This window comes from Pinus tabuliformis, chromosome Q, assembly GCF_031772625.1.
Source record: "Pinus tabuliformis cultivar Carrire ecotype Pingquan chromosome Q, CPIR1, whole genome shotgun sequence".
Classification (NCBI taxonomy): Eukaryota; Viridiplantae; Streptophyta; class Pinopsida; order Pinales; family Pinaceae; genus Pinus; species Pinus tabuliformis.
The window spans coordinates 279,598,297-279,616,895 of record NC_142296.1 but is presented as its reverse complement, the minus strand read 5'-3'; the positions used below and the strand labels follow the sequence as shown (position 1 = coordinate 279,616,895).

General features: G+C 38.5%; 1 protein-coding gene across 4 annotated transcripts in view; it reads left to right on the top strand.

Annotated features, from left to right (window-relative positions):
- Nucleotides 1-13,376: 13,376 nt before the first annotated feature.
- The window catches only part of LOC149219315 (digalactosyldiacylglycerol synthase 1, chloroplastic-like), a 57,243-nt gene continuing 52,020 nt past the window's right edge, over nt 13,377-18,599 (top strand). For 3 of the 4 annotated variants that reach the window (XM_089384335.1, XM_089384334.1, XM_089384332.1), the window contains exon 1: nt 13,377-14,141. In XM_089384335.1, the coding sequence (XP_089240461.1) occupies nt 13,449-14,141 (693 nt within the window). In that variant the 5' untranslated portion in view covers nt 13,377-13,448. The remainder of the gene's footprint in view (nt 14,142-18,599) is intronic. The other variant, XM_089384333.1, reaches the window with a different exon arrangement.

Below are 18,599 nucleotides of genomic sequence, written 5' to 3'. Positions count from 1 at the left end.
CACCAGAGATGGTTCTTCATCTAAGCATGATGATGAAGGAAATCTAGGCTTAGCCAGTAAGGCAAGGAAAGGGAAGGAGAAGGATTCTCATTCCAAATTGAGTTCTTCCCATGGTGGGAAGAAGATTGACAAATCTAAAGTGAGATGCTTTAATTGTCATGAGGTGGGCCATTATGCAACTAATTGTCCATTGAAGAAATCCAAGAAGGGGTCCTCGGAAGGATCTGAAGGTGAGGCATTGGCCTCTCAATTCGAGTTGGATTTTACCCTCATCGCATGCATGGTTTCATCGATGATGGGTTGTGGTTGGTTTCTTAACAGTGGAGCCTCATTCCACAAGACTGATGATAAGAGTTTGTTCAGCACCTTGGAGGAGAAAGACCTCCAGATGCGCATAGAGATGGGTAATGATGAAAGGTATAGTGTTTTAGGAGTGGGCACGGTTGCTTTTAAGAGGGAGCATGGAGCTCTCATTACCTTGATAGATATGAAGTATGTGCCTGGACTAGAGAAGAACTTGGTATCGATCGCGATGTTGGAGGACAAAGGCTATGATGTTGTCTTCAGTAAGGGAAAGGTTTTCCTTAGACACATCACCACTAGACAGGTGAAGTAGATCGGTTCACAAGTCAAGAACATGTATGATCTTGAGGTTCAAGATGCATGCAAATCCTTGAGGAGCAAGGAAAATGTTGGAGACTTGGTGGTTGAGAGGGAGAGTAAATTACCTCTCAATATGTAGCCCTAGAAGAAGTCTCAAACAATTGTGGAGGAGCCACAATTGGAGATGCTGAGAGGAGACCGAGTGGAGGCATCCACTCATGCAGAGACCTCCAGTAGAGGGAAAGCCACAATTGGAGATGCTAAGAGGAGACCGAGTGGAGGCATCCACTCATGCAGAGACCTCCAGTAGGGGGAAATTTCTAGACAAGTGGGCAGAAGGATCACATGCAGCCATACCTCCAGGTGTGAGGTGGGGCAATGTGAAGTGATAGTCCCAAGAAGGCTGAAATAGGGGAAGGATCCTTGACGTACCCAGCCTCTTTGATAAGGCCTTGCTACGGGAGCCCCGACGAGGAGTAGTAGGACTGGCTGAGTGGGTAGAAACAAATGTGGATGGAGCAGTAGAGGGAGCTTCAACATCAAAGGGTGTTTCTAGCCCAACAGGGAGGTCAGTTGGGAGATCAGTTACTTATTTCTCAGTGACTAAGTTGCAGTGCAACATTGGGCAACACGATGCAACATGATGAGAGGAAGTGCAGTGCAGACGCAGTGCTAGGAGATAGAACTAGCAACAACACGGATGCAGCAAGAGGAATCAGTGTGATTGATGCAGTGAGAGATCAAAGTGACAGAGGCTAGAGCAGTCAGATACTGAAGAGCACAAAGGTGCAGAGTTTTCAGCCGGCAGAGGCAATAACAGTCAGAGACTTTGATGATAGAGGCATCATTCTGATTCAGGTTGGATATTTTTTTTTGTTTCTAGATTCGTTGGAGCAACAACACTTGAGAGAAGTGTTGCATGCAAAACATTCCAAAGGTTTAGGATCGGGTTCGAGTTGAATGCCTTTCTTATTGAGAGGAAGTGTTGAAAATAGCAACAAGAAATGTTAAAAATAAAAATGCTATAAATAACATTGCTATAGATAGCATTTTAGGATATATTCCAATTTTAATTTGTCCTTGAATTAAAATTCAAATTTAGTCCCACCATTTGTTTGAAAAATAATTAATATATTCATCTTGAGTTAATTAGTTGGTGAAATTCAAACATGAAGTCTTTGTGAAGACATGCAACAATTATCCCTTTGATATAGGAAGTTATCCCTTAATTAAGGAGATAAGGACGAGTTGTATTTGAGTTGTAATTAGTTAGCTCAGTTAACTGAGTTAAGTCCAGTTAAATTAGTTCCAAACAGTTTGTGGAACTAATTGTGAGTTTCTGTCAGTTAATGCATGCATGCATGCAACTAGTGTTCTCCAGATAACTGAATATTCTCTCATAAATAACTCATGCATGTTAGTTCAGACAAAGACCTAGTTGAGATTAAAGGCAAGGACAGTGTACTATCAGTTGCTAGAATATTCCCATGTGAATATCTCTTGCATGCAGAAGGAATTCATTCCTTGAGGATTGCGCAGTTACTAAAGAGGTCAGAGTAGTGTGTGAGGTGAGAAACACACAGGTTATAACTGGATCACCCAGGAGAAACAACGCAAGGAAATATGAGGCTTGGAGGAGAGAGGAGAGGGCATGTGTTGTCTAATCTGTCTATGAGCAACAGAGAGGGATTGTACTAAGAGCTGGATAGCTTGAGAGCTAAAGCTTTGTGTAATCGTGAGATATTTCCACTTGTATGATAATACAGATAGCGGGGTTTTTAGCTAAGGCTTTCCCCAAAATATTCTTATGTGTTTCATGTATGATTGAATCTTCTTCTCTGTTATATGTGTTTTGTTTGATCTTGCTCAAAATCAATTAAGCTTCCCCAAATTTGATTGTAGAAGTAGATTAAGTATTTTGCCTTAGTACATTGCATAATCAGTTTAATCTACGGTGAGAATTGCTACATGGTATCAGAGCAAAGGTGATCAAAGCGGAGAACAGTATACACAAAAGGGAGAAGTTTAAAGTTTGAAGTTCTTGATTGTAGGTACAAAATCAATTTCTTATCACATTTCAAAGTTCACCAATGGCATTCAATGGCTTAAGACTCGAGTATGCCTTGGATGGTAGCTCAAATTACATAGCATGGAAGGATTACATGGAAGCGGTATTAGAGGACAATGGTTTGAAGGACTTCATTAATCAAGAAGTCCCCAAGCCAGCAGCAGCTAATGCCCAAGAATTGGTGGAATGGAAGAAATGTGTGGCGAGAGCGAGGATGATTCTTCTGGAGGGAGTTCGAGAGCATATTATCTCGAGTCTCCATGGGAAGGAGACTCTGTTTTCAATGTGGAAAACATTGAATGATCTATATCAGAACAACATCGACCATAGGAAGCTGACACTAAAGGACAAGCTTTGGAAAATCAAGTTTGAAAAGGGCGACATGATCTCTACATATTTGAACAAGCTCACCACTTGCAAAGATGAGCTTGGAAGTGTAGGAATCACGACGGCTGATGATGATATGGTGAGTCTTGCTCTCTTCGGTCTTCCTAAGAGCTGGCATAGCTACCGAGACTCAGTGAATGGAAGAGAGAAACTGTGAGATTGGGAACGATTGTGGTCGGAACTGATGCAGGAGGAGATCAGGAGAAGCACCAGAGATGGTTCTTCATCTAAGCATGATGATGAAGAAAATCTAGCCTTAGCCAGTAAGGCAAGGAAAGGGAAGGAGAAGGATTCTCATTCCAAATTGAGTTCTTCCCATGGTGGGAAGAAGATTGACAAATCTAAAGTGAGATGCTTTAATTGTCATGAGGTGGGCCATTATGCAACTAATTGTCCATTGAAGAAATCCAAGAAGGGATCCTCGGAAGGATCTGAAGGTGAGGCATTGGCCTCTCAATTCGAATTGGATTTTACCCTCATCGCATGCATGGTTTCATCGATGATGGGTTGTGGTTGGTTTCTTAATAGTGGAGCCTCATTCCACAAGACCGCCGATAAGAGTTTGTTCAACACCTCGGAGGAGAAAGACCTCCAGATGCGCATAGAGATGGGTAATGATGAAAGGTATAGTGTTTTAGGAGTGGGCACGGTTGCTTTTAAGAGGGAGCATGGAGCTCTCATTACCTTGACAAATATGAAGTATGTGCCTGGACTAAAGAAGAACTTGGTATCGATCGCGATGTTGGAGGACAAAGGCTATGATGTTGTCTTCAGTAAGGGAAAGGTTTTCCTTAGACACATCACCACTAGACAGGTGAAGTAGATCGGTTCACAAGTCAAGAACATGTATGATCTTGAGGTTCAAGATGCATGCAAATCCTTGAGGAGCAAGGCAAATGTTGGAGACTTGGTGGTTGAGAGGGAGAGTAAATTACCTCTCAATATGTAGCCCCAGAAGAAGTCTCAGACAATTGTGGAGGAGCCACATTTGGAGATGCTGAGAGGAGACCGAGTGGAGGCATCCACTCATGCAGAGACCTCTAATAGGGGGGAATTTCGAGGCAAGTGGGCAGAAGGATCACATGCAGCCATACCTCCAGGTGTGAGGTGGGGTAATGTGAAGTGATAGTCCCAAGAAGACTGAAATAGGGGCAGGATCCTTGAGGTACCCAGCCTCTTTGATTAGACCTTGCTACGGGAGCCTCGACGAGGAGTAGCAGGACTGGCTGAGTGGGTAGAGACAGATGTGGATGGAGCGGCAGAGGGAGCTTCAACATCAGAGGGTGTTTCTAGCCCAACAGGGAGGTCAGTTGGGAGATCAGTTACTTACTTCTCAGTAACTGAGTTGCAGTGCAACATTGGGCAGCACGATGCAACATGATGAGAGGAGGTGCAGTGCGGATGCAGTGCTGGGAGATAGAACCAGCAGCAACACGGATGCAACAGGAGGAATCAGTGTGATTGATGCAGTCAGAGATCAAAGTGACAGAGGCTAGAGCAGTTAGATACTGAAGAGCACAGAGGTGTAGAGTTTTCAGTCGACAGAGGCAATAACAGTCAGAGACTTTGATGACAAAGGCATCATTCTGATTCAGGTTGGATATATATATATATATATATATATATATATATATATATATATATATATATATATATATATATATATATATATATATATATATATATATATATATATATATATATATATTTTAGAGTTGCTGGAGCAACAACACTTGAGAGAAGTGTTGCATTCAGAACATTCTAAAGGTTCAGGGTCGGGTTCGAGTTGAATGTCTTTCTTGTTGAGAGGGAGTGTTGAAAATAGCAACAAGAAATGCTAAAAATAGAAATGCTATAAATAGCATTTCAGGGTATATTCCAATTTCAATTTGTCCTTGAATTAAAATTGAGAATTAAAATTCGAATTTAGTTTCACCAGCTGTTAGAAAAATAATTAATTAATTCATCTTGAGTTAATTAGCTGGTGAAATTCAAACATGAAGTCTTTGTGAAGACATGCAACAGTTATCCCTTTGATTGAGGAAGTTATCCCTTAATTAAGGAGATAAGGATGAGTTGTATTTGAGTTGTAATTAGTTAGCTTAGTTAACTCAGTTAAGTCTAGTTAAATTAGTTCCAAATAGTTTGTGTAACTAATTGTGAGTTCAGTCAGTTAATGCATGCATGCATGCAACTAGTGTTCTTCAGATAACTGAATATTCTATCATAAATAACTCATGCATATCAGTTCAGACAAAGGCCCAATTGAGATTAAAGGCAGGGACAATGTACTATCAGTTGCTAGAATATTCCCATGTGAATATCTCTTGCATGCAGAAAGAATTCATTCCTTGAGGATTGCGCAGTTACTACAAAGGTCAGAGCAATGTGTGAGGTGAGAAACACACAGGTTACAGCTGGATCACCGAGGAAAAACAACACAAGGAAATAGGAGGCTTGGAGGACAGAGGAGAGGGCATATGTGTTGTCTAGTCTATCTATGAGCAACAGAGAGGGATTGTACTAAGAGCTGGATAGCTTGAGAGCTAAAGCTTTGTGTAATCGTGAGATATTTCCACTTGTATGATAATACAGATAGTGGGGTTTTTAGTTGAGGTTTTCCCAGAGTATTCTTCTATGTTTCATGTGTGATTGAATCTTCTTCTCTGTTATATGTGTTCTGTTTGATCTTGCTCAAAATCGATTAGGCTTCCACAAGTTTGATTGTAGAAGTAGATTAAGTATTTTTCTTTAGTACATTGCATGATCAGTTTAATCTATAGTGAGAATTTCTACAAAAAACAAGTTTTTAATACTCATAATGACCTTGTAAAGTTACCAACTGTGATCTAATTTGTCCACCAAATAACCATGTAACAATTTTTGTAAACATTGTATAACAACTTTTTAAAATTATTAATATTATCTCTTTTTAAAATAATTTATATCATCTCTTCTTAAAATAATTTTATAGATCTTTCATTGGGTGTTCATAAAAACAACCTTAATTAACTATAAATCAAACAAATAATTATAAAATACATTTGCAAGCATATAAAAATAAACCATAAACAAAAACCCAAATATGAGACAAATCTTTAAAAAAACCATTATCCCACAAAACAAAAACAACCTATTACGTGATTAGCATCCTCATTTTAAAAGTATATTATTTAATTAACTTTTTTATTTTTATTATTTATATCATCTATTTTTTTAATAATTTAAAATTCAAATTTCTAATTAATTAAATTTATACATCCTCTTTATACAAATTTCCTTTAATCACTTATATCTATTTTTTTTTATTTTATTTATTTATTTATAATTCAATGCTTTTAAATTCAAACTTTTTAACGATATTTTATTTCTTTCCTCTCCGCCTCCTTTACACCTACATGGACCCACCCTCTTTCCATTTACAACATGTTATAAATATTTACAACATGTTATTATTTATAGTTGAATTTTTTGGCACTTGGTTCTCATTTACAACATGTTATTATTTATAGTTGAATGTCTAAACAAACTTAGTCTTGTTTTTGATAACATATTTTTTGTTTTCTTATTCTCCACTGTAAATATTTTATTTTCTTATTCTCCATTATAAATATTTTATTTATTTTTGATTGACCAATTATATATAAAGACACATTTTTTTTGTATGATTAGATTGGTGGGACTATTGATGGAATTTTGAATTGAATACCTTCACGAAAGAAGAGACTTAACAATGCACCCAATAACTAATTGTTCAGACCTCATCGCTGACCATATATATATATATAATCTTAATTACTATTTAATGTAATTGTTTTTTGTAAATGAAATTCTATTAAATAAAAAAACCAAATTACATAAGGAAGCAAGGAATTTCAGATAACATCTACAACTTTCCTGGTTTTACACCCCATAATTGTTCATGGGCTTTTCTTTTTTCCCCTTTCTCCTATAAACATATACCCAACCTAAAGATTTATCATTTACAATTGAGGATAAGACCACATCCTCATCTTGCCAGATTCCTAAAGAACCCAACTTAAAGATTTATGATTTACAATTGAGGACAAGACCACATCCTCATTCTTTTGAGAGAGCTCCCTGGATTGCTAAAGATTTATGATTTACAATTGAGGATAAGACCACATCCTCATTCTTTTGAGAGAGCTCGCGAGATTTCTTTATCATTGTCTAAATGGTTAGACTGAATGTTAGACTCATTGGTGCATTTCTACATGTTGCAGAAAATAACTTTAATTTAATTGTTGATTGAGAATCAAAAGAGAATCAAGAGTAAATGTTTAACATTTAACATTTAATAAAAATTTAATCTAATGTCTACTCTAATTATAAATCTATCTAATTATTATGATGTATACATTTAACATTAAAATATATAACATATAAATAGTACTTATAAATTAATATCTATTTTACTATATAAATTAAAATAATATTCCATAACCATATTTAAATTTAATTAATAAGCTATACAAACTTAATATTTACAATATAACAAGATTTTAGTCATGGATATTTACCATGGATATTATTAGCTTCAAAATAGTTTTTTTACAATACCATGGACCATACTGAGAAGAGAAAGATATAGAGAGGGAAGAAATCATAATACCATGGGCTAATACCATGGCTTATCAATACCATGGACCATCTAAGTTTTTTACAGATATTTTATTAAAATTTAATTGTATAACATTTTTTAATTAAATCTAGAAGCAAAAAGGTTATAATTATAATACTATAAAGAACCAAGGATCCAAGTGGATAGAAAACAAAGTGATTAACAATGATAGAGAAAAGATAATGCATGATTCTTTTAAGTTTTCTATTATTGTATTTTCTTTGACATTATTGATCCAAAATATAGATTTAATATTTTACAACAAATTATGTTTTTTTGTTTTGTTAAATACAATACAATGGGATCATATTTAAGAGAGAAAGAGTGGGGGAGAGAGACGTAAAGGTGGGAGAGACATGGAGAGAGAGGAAGGAAGAGAGATATGAGGGGGGAAAGAGGAGGAGAGAGGAGGGAGAGAGAGATGGATTTAGTGGGGGAAACAGAGGGAGGGAAGAACAAAGACATTGACAGATAGAGGTGGAGACAGATAGGGAGTGACAAAGGAGAGATGAGGATGGAAGGGGGAGAGAGGATACGATGGAAGTTGGAGAAAATGAGAGGATGGAGATAGGAAAAGAAGGGGAGACGAGGGAAGTTGGAGAAAAGGAGAGGATAGAGATAGGGAAAGAAGGGGAAGAGAGAGAGAGGAAGACATAGATATGGAGGGGGGAGAGCAAGAAGGAGAGAGGATGGGAGATAGTGATAAAGTTGGAGGGTGGAGAGAGAGAGAGTGTGTGATGGGGGGGCGGCGGGGGGCAGATAGAGGGAGGGGGGAGAGAAAGGGAGAAAGAAGAAGGAAGAGAGAGAGGGGGAGAGAGAGACGAAGTTGGAAGGGGAAGAAAGACATAGAGAGAGAAAGGTAGAGAGGGAGATAAGGGGAAGAGAGAGAGGGAGAGGAAGGAGGGAGAAAGAGATTCAAATATAGAAGTTAGATCTAGAAAGTCATGAATATTTTGGTTTCTCAATAAAATAGATGTATTGATTTCAATGTAGTTGTTGATTTCTAATCCTATTTGATCGCTTGCACCAGATGCATATATTTCAATGTAGATGTCAATTTCTAATCCTATTTAATACCTTATACTAGATGCATTGATTTCAGTGTATGTGTTGATTTCTACTCCTATTTGATTGCTTGCACTGGATGCATTAGTTTTAGTGTAGATATTGATTTATAATCCTATTTGATCGCTTGCACTAGATGCATTGATTTTAGTGTAGATGTTGATTTTTAATCCTATTTAATACCTTACACTAGATGCATTGATTTCAGTGTAGATGTTGATTTCTAATCCTATTTAATACCTTACACTAGATGCATTGATTTCTATGTAGATGTTGATTTCTACTCCTATTTGATTGCTTGCACAGGATGCATTGGTTTCAGTGTAGATATTGATTTCTAATCCTATTTGATTGCATGCACTAGATGCATTGATTTTAGTGTAGTTGTTGATTTCTAATCCTATTTGATTGTTTGCATTAGTTGCATTAATTTGAGTGTAGATGTTGATTTTTGATTTGATGCAACTATATGTATGATGTACATTAATTTCAAAGTAATTAGATTAATAGTGTGCATTGATTTCAATGTAAGCACATATTTGCCCCCTCCACATATACCTCTATCTCCCATTATCTCTCCTTCATTATCTCTCTATCTCACCCCCCAAACATGCACACACTCTCTCCATAACTCTCTATCTCTCTCTCTCATTCCCTTTACCCCTCCCTCTCTCTCTCTCTTCCCCTTCTCTCTCCATATCTATATCTCTTCCTCCCTCCCTGTCTCTGTCTCTCTCTTCTTCCCTCTCCCTTCCCCCCCCCTCCCCAGCTATATCTCTACCTCTCCTTGTCTCTCCTTCTCACCCTCAAAACATACATACTCTCTCTTAGTGTAAGCACAAAAAAAATATTCATGACGTGCATTTCCTTTAGTGTTACAATAATTCAACCCTAAATACATACTTGAATTTTCATCCTAAATAAAATGTTCACTTACTCGAAATGTTTGCTTCCTGGAATTGTAAACTATTTGTAATTGGTTGCATTCTTATTATTCTCATTTTCCACCATTCAACATTGTTAATCACTTTGCATTCAAACACGGTAATAGAAAATAACTACCATTGAAAATTCTTTGGGGTTTAACACCCCATAAGTCACAATGATTGACTTTGAAGAAAACTACTATTAATATTGGAGAGCGACAAAGACAATGTATGATGTTTACTATAGTAGCTCGAATTAAATATTTCAATGGTCTATGATTTCAACTGCCCTTTCATATGATCGATATGAGAAAATGGAAGAACTAATAGATGTGACAATAAAAACAGTAAAAGAAAATAGTTTCAAATTAATCACAATGAAAATTGTTTGTAATTGACTATATTTTATTTATTCACAATGAAAAAATCTCTCACTATTTAAGAAATCCTCATATATAATGAATTAATAATGTTGACTATACAATGTACGCTGGGAGAGTGTGTTAGCTTTCTCACTTTTTAAGGAATCCTCATATATAATGAATCAATAATGTTAACTATACCATGTATACTCGGAGAGTGTGTCATCTTTCTTATATGATCTTATGAAACAATTTAAAAAAGGGCTTTATACTTTTTGAAAACTATATAGAATCCTATGCAATTTTTTTTTTCACTACTACCTATATATCAAACACCGATTGTCTTTTGGATTGACAAAGCTTGGGAAATAATTTGACAATCTTGAAATCTTTGGTATTGTGGCACGGAATCCTTCGAGGGATGTGAAGTAGCTTGGTAAATAATTTTAAAATATATGCCACTGTGGCATGGTAATTTTAAAATATATGGTATCGTGGCACGGGAATTTTAATAATTTAATATTTTTTCTTTTGTTTTTTTCGTCAAAGGTGATTTTGCCTCGAAATTCCAGAAATCATTGGTTTTTTATATTAATTATCTTTTAATTATATATTAAATATTTAATCATCATAGTTATGTTAGTGTTTATTATTAATTTTTAAATAATTGTTTTATTTATTAATTAATTCACTAACAATTTTTTTTTTTTGGGTTAATACTATGTTAATATTTACATTAAAGAAAAAACAGTTACATCCATGCTATCATTTGCCAGAGGCCTGGGATGGTCTCTGGACTTACAGTAAACAAAAGAAGAACCACCCGTACAGGGTTCACGCCACAGTCTTGCATACCCACGCAGGGGCCTTAACCAAAAAACTAAAACGGCCGCGCAGGGGCAGCTTCCTAGAGATTAAAACACCCACACAGGGGAATTGCCATGAAAATAGAGAGCCCACGCAGGGGCTTTAACCTTTTGAAAATCAGAGGGGTAGAGTTGTCATTCCACTCAGGGGCGTGGATGAGAAAAGGAAAAATTTTATCACTTGCCCTCGCAAAACAGAGACTTACAAAACAGGGCTTGGAGACGCAGTGGACACTATAATTCGCATACAAAACAGAGTCGTTCAAAACATACCAGCTGCCATAGCGGCTTATATGACAATTCAGGGCAGAACCAGAGCACCGAGTGTGATGAAGAGACTGAATGAGCGGGCTTCTAATCTTCAGGCTCCTCTTCATATATCCAGCACGTTCCTTCCGGAGGAGGGCCCCAATCCACCTTGGCTTTTCCGGACGGAGGCACCTCCTGAGAAGCTGGCGGGTCGAGGTCCGGCTTGAAACTATCTTCTGGCAGTCCTTCTGCTGCCCTGGAGCTCTCAGCCTGATGGAGCTGTGGGCGAGGCTGCTCCTCGACCTCCTCCACTGGTTCTTCCATAAACAAGACAGAGACATGAGCATTAATTCGAGAATTGGCCGGGGCGCTGTTGAAGGAAAAAACCGCTGTGCCAAACGCCGGAAGGGACTTAGAGCCCGCCTCAGGATTGCCAAAGTCCATGAACTGGCTCGATTGCAGGGGATTCGCTTCTTCCACACGATGACAGAGACAACGACAACAGCGGGTAGAGGCATTGTCGACAGAAGGGCGAGAAGTGCCACCGAGGCTCTGAGGCGTTGTCTGGGCTTGACCATGGTGGCGATGGAAACCAGAGATCCCAACAGAGCAGGATAACCATAAACGTACTCGTCGCCCACTCTTGCAATTTTGCAACCAACTTCAATGGCAGCGGGGGCACCTTGAGCCAGACCTCGTGAACATTCCAATGCACAGACTTCCAATTCCATAAACTGCCAACATTCCAATGCACAACTCTCCTTACCTGCACCATACTTATGCCTCTTCGGAGCGTCTCGGCCCTCGCGAACCATAACTGCTCACAGAACTCAGAGCTGTAAACCGGACTGGGCATTAAATTGCCGTCCCTTCTCTCCTCGGCTCCCACACTTGCAATCCGCGACGGCAGATTGCCATGAGTACCTCTTTTAATCTTGGTGCCGCCCATGGTTACCATGTGGCAGATCCATATCCTCGCCCGTGGCACATCCGGGGCACAATTAACTCTTCGATAATGATGCATTTTTATAATTTTTTTTGAAAATTTTTCATTTAAAAAATCGATCGAATTCTAACAATGCGCTTAATCTAACAAACGTTAATATTTAAAAAATAACAAAATAAAAAATAAAAAATCCAAAATATTAACCAACGTTAATATTTAAAAAATAAAAAAATAAAAAATAAAAATAAAAAATAAAAAATAAAAAATAAAAAAACTAATATCATGGTTTAATGAATTTAGTTCATCCTTTTGCCCACGGCACTAAATAAGCACGACAGGAAAGAGAAGCCAAATTCAAACTCGCCACGAAAACTCTGAAAACTACTATGGAGATGTGACGCTCCCATGTTCAAAGAAAGGCAACCCAAAATCTGAAAATAGAAAAAAACAGGGAAAAAAGATGCACAAACTAGTTGAAGAAAAAAACAGGAAAAAAGGATCCATAAACCATGTGAAGAACAGTTACCAGTGGTAACTTGCACAGTTTTGTCTTTAATGGCAGCCTTGTACAGTTGGTTTGCACTCTTTTTACATTGATGTCCCATCTTCATAAAATATTTTGACAAAATCAAATCCTGTGATTGATTCGGAATACATAAGTCAAGATTGACACAAAGCCATCCATTAAGGCTCACTAAATCCAAGTTACAGACATGATTGAAAATAACAAGATTGAGTGCATCAGATCAATGAAAATAACAGACCATACCTGTGATTCAACCTAATTGGTTAAGAATTTAAAGAGATTCGAACCGAAAACCTGTTATGTTCCATAAAATATTCATGAAAGGATTTTTGATGAAAGAAGAATGAAAATAACGTTACCGGGTTAGATGCTTAAAGGGATTCGAACCGAACACGTGGCCTTAAAAAAGTGGAAGAGTCCAAATCAGACTGTTGGATTCAAAGGGGCAGTCTCCTCCACGAAAAACCCGGAAATACTCGGTTGAATGGAAATTCGTGTAAAATGTGGAAGGGACTCGAAGAATTTCAAAAATGCAAAAGAATATGCGAGTTTTTAGGACACGTGGCAATGACGTACCATTCTCGAATGTCCAGCGAGCCAGGAATATCCTTGGCATCTCGGTAAAATCACGGCGCCATCACCATCTTGTCGTATAAATCAGATCGGCCCGATGGGATTGTCCGAGCTGGCAGGCGACGTGGCTTGAACGGCCGAGAGACATGAACTTTCGAGCTGAATGGCGGGGGATAGTGAGTATTAATATGGAACGGAATTCGAAGAGCTGATGGAATTATAGTCGCAGTGAGCAATGGCGCGTTTGGGATCAGAGTGTTCTCCTGCTTCTGCCTCTGCTGCTGCTTCTTCTTCTTCGCATTCCGTTCATGCCGAGAAGGCTTTCTCCTTCATTTCCAAGGGATGGCGCGAGGTGCGAAACAGTGCCGATGCGGACCTGAAATTGATGAGAGCCAGAGCCAATTCTCTGGCGAATTCTTTTGACAGAGAGTGGGAGAATCTACTCAACACGGGCAGCAGCAGGATGAGAATCAATGGGTCTGGGAGTGCATCTGGCTCCATCCAGGATTTGGAGATTTTCAAGAAATTGAAGCCCAAGTTCACGGAGCTCCGCCGCGTTTCGTCGACGCCGGAGCTCGCCGGTCAGCATTACGGCGGGATTCTGAACAGATGGGCAGCTTCTTCTTCCATAGACTTGTCTCTAATCAAGAAGGCCTTCCGCAATGCACAGTTGGTGGATGACGAGGGTTTTTACTTGCAAAATGAAGGGCAGGGGAGGGTCAATTTCAGGCGGAGGGTGAGAGCTCGAGAATCACCCCCCGGGTGGGATGGCGGGGCGGAGATGCCTTTGAAGGAGTGGGAGCCTCTCAAGGCCTTGAAGGATGGCCTGAAGGATTTGGATAAGAGGGCCGCGTATGGGAAGTCGGCTTCCGAGTTTTTCGACAATATCAAGCCGGCGGAGTTCGTGGAAAATTTGAAGAGGAGTCTGGTGCGTAGCTTCAATTCTTGTACATTGTGCTTTTTCTCTGTGAAACTATGGCTTGCGTGTGTTATCTATGTTGAAAGATGTCTTACTGCCCTGGCATATTTCAAATATTGGTATTTTGTGTCACGCAAGTGTCCCTTTCACATTATTACAGTCCAAATAAGTGTGATTCTGATTGTGTTGTGAATAATCCCACACATCTAAAAAGGGAAAGATGTTTGATTAGGCATTGCTGCACCAAAAGCTTTGCCAATAGGGAAGCTGCCTTTGGGTGTAGGTTTCTTCCAGTATTAACATTGGTGTTACACATTATTACTTCCCTATATGAATATATGACAGACCTGCACTCTCGACCCCAGACAAACTCACGAGGACGAGGGTGCGATATTACATTGTGAACTTGTGAAACGGGTGAGGGTGAAGTTGTGTTGGTGGGGTTCTTTCCACCACCTGCACAAATGATTTATAAGGCAGTATTGACAGCAAAAGTTTTACAAATCCAGATGTTGGCTTTGGGGTGCAAGTCCTCAAGTTGTTGTGATAGAATCCTATACCTTCACAATTATTTTTAAAGGTATTACTTGCAGCAAAAGCTCTAACAATCTAGATTCCACCCTGACATATGATTTCTAAGGCATTATGTGCAGCAAAATGTTTCCCAATTCAATCGCTGGTGTGGGGATCCAAATCCTTGTGTTGATGTGATAACATACTCCGCCCTCATAAATGATTCCTAAGACATTAGCTACAACAAAAGCTTTGCCAATCTATATGCTGGTGTTGGGATGCAAGTCCTTGGGTCGATACGGTAACACCCTCCATCCTCACAAATGATTTACATTATCCACGGCAAAACCTTTGCCAAGCCAGGCGTTGGGTATTGAGATGTAAGTCTTGGGTTGTTGCGATGGCATCTTCCGTCCCCCCAAATGATGTCTATGGCATTACCCAGAGCAAAAGTTTTGCCAATGCAGATGCGGATACTGAGATACAAATCCTTGAGTTGATTGATAGCGTCCTAGCATCCTCCACTCTCAGAAATGATTTATAAGATATCAACGTCACAAAATCTCTGCCAATCTGGATAGGTTGATGTGATAATATCCTCTACCCTCACAAATGATTCCTAAGGCATTATCTGCTGCAGAAGTTTTGCTAGTCCAGAAGCTCGCTTTGGCATTCAAGAGTTCAGTTTGATGTGATAGCATCCTCCACCCTCACAAATGATTTAGAAAGCATTACCCACAGCAAAAGCTTTTGCCAATCGAGATGGTGGCATAGGGATGCAAGTTCTTGGGTTGATGTGACAGCAGCTCCTCAATTTAGAAGTTGGTTTTGGGATACAATTCCTTGGGTTGATGTGATGGCATCCTCTCTCACTCCAGTACTAACACTGCTAACTATTTTGTTTTTTCAATTTATTACTACTTCGTTTCAAATATATGGGTGAGTTTTCAATGAAAATCAAGGTCTGGGCACACCCTAACATGCTTGGACTTTGAATAACAGTTCAAGAGTAACTAAGAAGATTAAATTGTCATTAATTTGGAAATCATTAACTGAGAAATCCAAAGAGTGATAAACTTTTAGCTCTTAATTCAAATTTCAGGATTAGGAGAATTAGATAACATAATAGAAACGCAATAGAACCTCCATGTTAATTCTGCATATATGTAGTCAAAACCAGTGTTGCAAAACTTTTCAATTCATTGGTGAATTAAAATCATAAAACAATTAATTTGCTGGAAATTTTGCTGATTTTGACAGTTTTCAATAATTCGCAAGTCAGGTGTGTATTATCTTTTCAGAAAAAATTAGCAGCAGTGACTTCTAAACGATATGTTAATTCAACTTGCTGATGTTGTGTTAAGTTTAAACTTTATATTTATATTATATAAAAAGAAAGAAAGCTTAAAGAAGAAAAACTAAAAGTGAAAAGCTAAAAATTACAATAGAGCTATAGCTAGAATAAAACAAAAAGCAAAGTCAATTGGGCTTATCCTAGGTGGTTGGGAGGAATTGCTGTGATCCTCCCCACTTAGGTTCCAGTCTTGTAAGTTGACATGTTTAAACTTTGGAATAGAGTAACTATGTTGCGCTCTTGAGTGAGTATACACTGTGGGCTGGCCAAGTACCAACAATCTCTGCCATACTGCCCCCAATGCCCAAAAATTTTCCTTGGAAAAAAACAATAAGAAAAAATTTAAAAAGTTAAGAGCAAAATGATAACTACAAGTTCTCATAATTTTGAGCTTACTGCTTTATTGTCTAACTAAGTCATTGGATTCTTTGATTTTAAATTTTAACCCTTGATTTTTGAAATGCAGTGAATCTCATGGGTAGGTAAATAGATTCATTAAGGTTGACTTCAAAATTTGATTAAATTTGAAATTTGTTAAAGTCAATTAAGTTCAAAAGTTGACGATTAAAATTAAATAAACCTTCTTAAATTTGGATTAAATTTGAATGTAGCATATACATTTCCTCAAAATTAATGTTGGATTTTATCTCTTTTTTTTTTCACATCGTTTTGCACTGTTTTTTTTTTTTTTTTGAACTTCATGGTTGTGGAACATTCACACAACATGAACATGAAAATGATGACTTGGTTGTCCTTTAACCTTGCCCTCTATGTTTCTTGCTTGCTAGATTTGTCATAGAAAAAAGATTACAACTTGGAACCCTGCCCCCTTACTTGCATCATACTGAATTTTTGAGAGCTTCCCTTTTTCTCTAGTGGTTCTATCCTTGGGCTTTGTTAGCAGCTTAAAAGTTGAATACATTATTTATCCCTGCCCCACCACTTTCCTTCTTTAGCTTTTTCACACGAAGATGATTGATTGCATAATATTAGGTCCCCCAAATTTCTCACCACTTGTATTGTTTGGCATTTAATGAGGACAATGCTCCTGAGATCCTTGTTTTTTCGTGAGAGCTTCCTCTCGCCCCATCTTAATGAATACTTAATCCTCTTTGTAAGGCAAGTGTGAAAATTTCTAAACAGGAATTCTATTACTGCAACAACTAATTTATTTTACCTACTTATTATCCAATAATTTATTTACGAAATTCCTTAAGTAAATATTAAAATAAATTGTACTGTAGATATCACACCATTATACAGAAATAAATACATGCATAAGAATCAAACACATCAACACAATTATTTTTGGACAATTGTCCCCGGAAAACCCAATGTGGGAAAACCGGTGCAATAGAGGAGGGTTTTATTAATCTTCAACAACAATCACTTTTACAGAATTTTTTTGCATAGACACTGGGAGAAAACACCTGAGACTTTTCTCCGAGACTTTATGACACCTTGGAGGACTTCCTTTCCCTATTGCGTCAGCCCTATGTCATTTTGCTTGGCTTTGCGCTGCTCTATCCTTCACTGCGTCATCCACTGCGTCTCTATGATCTGCGTCTCCCTCTGTGCTGTCTCTCAGAGTCCCTGCATCACCTCTTTTGATCTTCTTGACTGCTGCTAATTACCCCCTCTTCCTCCACCTTGCAACTCTCCCTCTGAAATCGATTTTCCCTCTCTCTGAAGAAATCGATTTTCCTTGGGATACTGAGTATCTGTTGGTGTATCTCCAAATGACCCTCAAGTCTTCTCTTATACTTTTCCTGTTGATGAATCAACGACCGAGATTAAATCCCTAATCAATGGCTAAGGTTAAAATAGACTTGATCCTTGTCTCTTAGAAGCTTCTCATGTGCTCTAGCCATGAATTTCCCAAAACGATTTATGGGTTTTGGAGATCTCATGTGCTTTAGCCTCTCCACCAGTTTTCATGGCTAGAGCACATTTGATGCTGCCACAAATCAACACTCCTCCTTAGCGAGGAATGTGCTCTAGTAATGCTCCACCATTGAACATCACACTGATCCTTTCGCACTGATACCTGTGTTGATGCTGAGCCTGTTGCCCTACATCCTCTGCACTGTTGCCTCCTGTATTGCTGCCCATGGCTCTGCCACTGCCACTGCTACATTTGTACTGTAGCTCCCTCTGCATCCGTGTTGCTGTTGGTCCTTCCTCCCAACACTGCATCTGCACTGCAACTCTCTCTCAAATGCTGCATCATGCTACCCATAGCACTGCAACACCTGACACTTATCCATTTTTGCTACTGAAATGGATTCTTTACCATCCCCATCTTCTCCCTAAAATAAACGAACTTTGTTCTTCCAAGGGCCTTAGTAAGGATGTCTGCCACCTGTTCTCCTATAGGAGTGTAGCTCAACTATACAACTCCTCGTTGGACACAGTCTCTGACAAAGTGACACCGAATATCAATGTGCTTCGACCGATCATGAAATACTGGATTCTCAGAGAGCTTGATGCAACTCTGATTATCACACATGATCTTGGTCGCCTCCATCCTTCTTCTGAATAGGTTCACAAGCAATTTTCTAAGCCATATGGCTTTGCACGAAGTTGTGCTAGCGGCCATA